Below are 4,814 nucleotides of genomic sequence, written 5' to 3'. Positions count from 1 at the left end.
AATGCACTGAGTTACCGCCATGTGATTGGCTGATTAGAAATTAAGTGTTAACGAGCAGTTGGACAGGTGTACCTAATAAAGTGGCCGGTGAGTGTATATATTACTTTATAACTCCCAAGTAGAGCTCTGCCACTTTCATTTTGTCTCCATTACCACACTCCCAATTTTCCTGGATAGCTATCAATGGGTTGCACAGTTATACAAATACCATAAACCTAACCTCTCTGTCTTTCTGAGAAGCACAGTATATATATACACTGCTCAAAAAAATAAAGGAAACACTACTGCTCAAATAATAAAGGGAACACTACTGCTCAAAAAAATAAAGGGAACACTTAAACAACGCATGCTAACTCCCGATCTTAATCAATGAAATATTCGCATTGAGTACTTTGTTCTGTACAGAGTTGAATGTGCTTCACAAAAGTTTGATTTACTTGGACTTAGCGTGCGTTGTTTAAGTGTTCCCTTTATTTTTTTTTAGCAGTAGTGATCCCTTTATTTTTTTGAGCAGTGTATATCCACAAGTGCTAAGTTCTCTGCACTTGTGCATGTATGTCTTGGTTCCCCAACATCTGACATGGACCTTGTCAAGCAATGTCCTAAGTAGTGCAAAGAGGTCTGTAGTTCAATGCCACAGGRATCACACAGACCACTGTCATGGAGTCCCATCACCATTTTATGGAGGTTGAGCAGATTGTGCCCAGTTAGGACTCCAACCAGTGTACTTAGAGTTTTCCTTGTCAGGGTGATGAGAGCTTTCCCAAACCTTAGATTTGGGCCGTTAATCAGTTSCTGTGCCTGTCTACAGTCCGTCAGCTCCCTCCAGCGGATTGAGTGTTGATGTCTAATCCAGGCCTGTAGGGCAGTCCTACAGACTGTTGTTGAGATACCTACAACAGGCTCTGGTCCTTTGAAGTGAGCCTGACTCCCAGCTTTTACAAGGTATCTCATTACCATTAATGCCAATATGTCCTGGTACCCATTTAACAGTATCATCTTTGATAAAAAGTTCTCCTTCAAGTGTCATACTGACCACATAAAAAAATGAAGATAAAACTAACATATATCTTACAAATTTATTTCATGCTTCTTTTTGTGGCTCATAAACATCTTGTTATAMTGGTATACCAGTATACCTTCACAATGATGATACCTGAAAATCATAGTCTATATTACCAGGATTTTGTTTCTTTCATTGTCTCCTACGTTCATACATAACTCTCCTTTTCTGCTTTATCATCATGGAATACACTACAACAAAAACAGAAAGTGCCCAGTTTGATCCTCCTGGGACATAAAAAATATTATAAGAAAAAAGAAAAATAACAATTTCAGACCTGTTCTTGTATCTAGGTTTTGTTTAAACATTGCTCCATTATAAATTTCAAGAAAATGTTTTGTGATTTCTGTATTTTTTTAATGTAGCTGTTGTTCTGTCAGTGTCTCTTGTAAATGAGACAAMCCATCTCAATGAGATTACCTGTCTAAATAAAAGTAAATAAATAAATAAATAATTTTGATAAAATTGGTAGAGATACAGCCCTTATTTCTTTGCTAAAGCTACTTTGCTGTGATGGTCATCTTGAATAGGGTTGATTACCAATGACAATCTGTTGCAGATGTACTGATGGTTCATGGGGTATTTATCATACATGGTTGAAAAATCATACTTACACACTTAAAAGTTAACATTATCATCTTTTGCCAACAGTGGTAGGTGGTAATCAACTGTTTTTAAAGCTCACCGTGTGTAGAACACACAAACAGGTAAAATTCTGGTAAGTATACCTAAAAGTGTACAGCAATGTTTGAGWGAAAGACAATAAATGCCAATGCAGTTCAGAGGGGAGAAAAATCCTTATAGAAAACATGAGAATGTAACTACCTGCACCACCAGCCGAGGAAGACCACATGTCAGCATGCCTAAGCTGAAGTACCATGTCTGGGTGGTACTGCGCCGAGAGTCTGGCCTCCGAAGCATCAAGGGCTCAAAACTGTAAGACACCAGTTAGAGACAAGCAAAGGTTTAAGATGTTGTGTAAAATGTTAAACCACATTTTATTCAAAGTAAAAGATAATTAACACATGAAATGTTTGAACTGAAGAACTGTACCAATTAAAAATTGCATTAATAATTAAATAAATAAAAGTAATTTCAAATTTGAAGTCAGCAACAAATCTTTAAACCGTTGGGACAGAGTCAAGGTAAGCATGTAAAAGTGATRCAAATAAAGAACTGAAGAATTTTGGCAACAAATTAAATTAAAAMCATGACTTAAAGACCTGGATGACTCAATTTTCTACTTTTAATCTTTTCAACTCTGAAAAGTTGAGCTTTGGACCTGAACATCTTAGGAACAAACATTTCAGCCTTTGACTTCCTCTGAATGGGATTAAACGGTAAAYGGTAAATGGTCTGTATTTATAAAGCACTTTTCTATCTAACCCGGGAAAAGAACAGCTCCCTTTTGCAAGGAAACAACACCAGCAGAACCGGGCTGAAGATGGGCAGATTGTGGCTGCCCATCTTCAGCCTTTGGCTGAGTGTTCAGGGGAACATTCTGCCAATGCGGGAGTTGGTGGTTCAATTCCCCCAGGTATTCAGTCACATCTTGTAGTGTCCCTGGGCATGACACTGAACCCCCATTGCCTGTGATGTTTGTCCCATCAATGTATAAATTTGATTTAAAGCACTGAGTAATCTCCATAGAATTATTTGTGTAAATTAGCTTTGTAGGGAGACAGAGTGCCGTGTGAATGTGTAGATAATGGCACAGATTGTAGTAAACTGATTTGAGTATCCTGGTAAGGGAGACTGTCGGRATGAAGGAAGAGTCCTATCGGGACTTGTTGGCTGGTAGGTCTCCAGAGGCAGTTAAGGAGTATCGGCAGGCCAAGCAGACCACAGCCCTGGCTGCTGCTGAGGCAAAAGCTCAGATGTKGGGGGAGCTTGGTGAGGGCTTGGACAAAGACACTCGATYGGCTCTGAGGAGATTCTGGCAAACGCTCTGGCGGCTGAGGCGGGGGAAGCAGCACTAACACTGTGCTCAGTGAAGGTGGGGTGCTGTTGACCTCAACCAGTGATGTCATCGGGAGGTGGAAGGAATACTTCTAAGACCTTCTCAATCCCACCAGCACGTCTTCTATGGAGGATAAAAGTCTGAGGACTTCAGGGTTGGTCTGTCCATAACTGGAGCTGAGGTCTGTGAGGTAGTTAAAAAGCTCCATGGTGGCAGGGCTCCAGGGGTGGATGAGATCCACCCTGATTTCCTCAAGGCTCTGGATGTTGTGGGTCTGTCCTGGTTGACACACCTTTGCAACATCACATGGACATGGAGGGCAGTGCCACTGGATTGACAGACTGGTTCCTCTCTTTAAAAAGGGGGTCCAGAGGGTGTGGTCCAATTACAGGGGCATCACTCTCCTTAGCCTCCAGGTAAGGCCTTTTCAGGGGTACTGGAGAAGATAGTCTGATTGATAGTCAAACCTCAGATTCTGGAGGAACAATGCAGGTTCTGTCCTGGCCGTGGAACACTGGACCAACTCTTAAGTATAAGCAAGGCCTCTCACATGATGCCATTACTGCTGGGTTTGGATGCAGTCATTTTAAACTTCTTATAGATCCTGAGGGTTATGGAACAAAAAGGTTAAGTGGCAGACTCCAAGAAATGTCACTGGTCCTGTGCTGGAGAGGGGAAATGAAAGTGCCCAGACATTGTATGTCCTCTGCGAAGCCATCTTAACCACCTGGAGCAACATTCCCTCTAGCGTTGAGGAAACACTAGCATCAAGCATGCCCAAACAAATTTTGTGGTGATTAGCAAGAATGGTGTAAATTTCATTTCTATTTTAGGGGGAGAAAAGGTCTTAAACTTTTGATAAGCTGATGAACAGCCTATTTCCATTTAATAATTGTTTGCAATAAAATGCTTTCTAAAGTGTTTTTTGTCTGACTCACATTTCATCTTTTTGCATTTTAATGCTCTACTTAGAACATTCCTATGATCTAACGGTGCAAAATGTGAATTCTTGACATTTTTCAACTGGTCTTCAATGTTTGATCAGTTGTGTTCTATATGTAATTAAGTAAATTTAAGAATAAATAATGTGTTGTTTATTACAACCCATTTAAGAAAATTATTTTAGCTGGTAGTAACAAGAAGCACAACCACTTCTATAAGAGTTGAAGACAACCTGACAATGGACTTCAGGATGAACCTCAGTCTGATGAGAGTATAAATTGATTTAGGCTCACACAATTGATAAGTGAACATTGAATTGCTAAAAAGTGGGTCTGATGTCAGTCTGGGACCTGTAGCAGAGCTTTGTCTTGTGTTGCATCTACTCACAACAAAGAATAGTATGCCACTGCTACATGTAAAGTCAATTTCTTTGTGTTTATGGCGCAATGTATTCTAAACTGGAAAATATCTGGTATTATATTAGTTGAAGTGGAGTCTGTTATGTATTTCTTAAGTTAATTCAAGTGTTAAACTGCTCAACAAAACATTAGATTAGTGGAACAGTGCCCACCACTGGAATTCTGTTTTTTTGTTTGTTTGTTTTTTTCCTCTTTACAGTTTACAGACCATGTCAAGGTTTTCAAAATTGAGGTTGCTTTTTTACACTTTTTCTTTCTTAAAGGGATCCCCGATTGGTTTAGACTTTATTTGATAAACATATATTTTAACTGTAAAATAACGAAGGTAAAAATACTGTAGGCTGTTTAGTTTTACAAATTTTTTGAAATATATTTTAACACGGACAGAGCCATTTTATTTACACACAAAGCATTCTGGGTAAATGATGAC

General features: G+C 39.3%; 1 protein-coding gene across 1 annotated transcript in view; it reads right to left on the bottom strand.

Moving 5' to 3' along the window:
- LOC106527235 (vacuolar protein sorting-associated protein 13D) overlaps positions 1-4,814 on the bottom strand; it is a gene marked incomplete at its 5' end in the record, with an annotated part of 64,580 nt that overhangs the window by 33,869 nt on the left and 25,897 nt on the right. Inside the window, 1 exon segment of the mRNA XM_014022063.1 lies at positions 1,889-1,997. Coding sequence (XP_013877517.1) covers positions 1,889-1,997 — 109 coding nt within the window.

The sequence above is a fragment of the Austrofundulus limnaeus genome, unplaced genomic scaffold, assembly GCF_001266775.1.
Source record: "Austrofundulus limnaeus strain Quisiro unplaced genomic scaffold, Austrofundulus_limnaeus-1.0 Scaffold316, whole genome shotgun sequence".
Lineage (NCBI taxonomy): Eukaryota > Metazoa > Chordata > Actinopteri > Cyprinodontiformes > Rivulidae > Austrofundulus > Austrofundulus limnaeus.
Note: the sequence above shows the minus strand (reverse complement) of the source record. Positions and strands in the feature narration are given on the sequence as shown.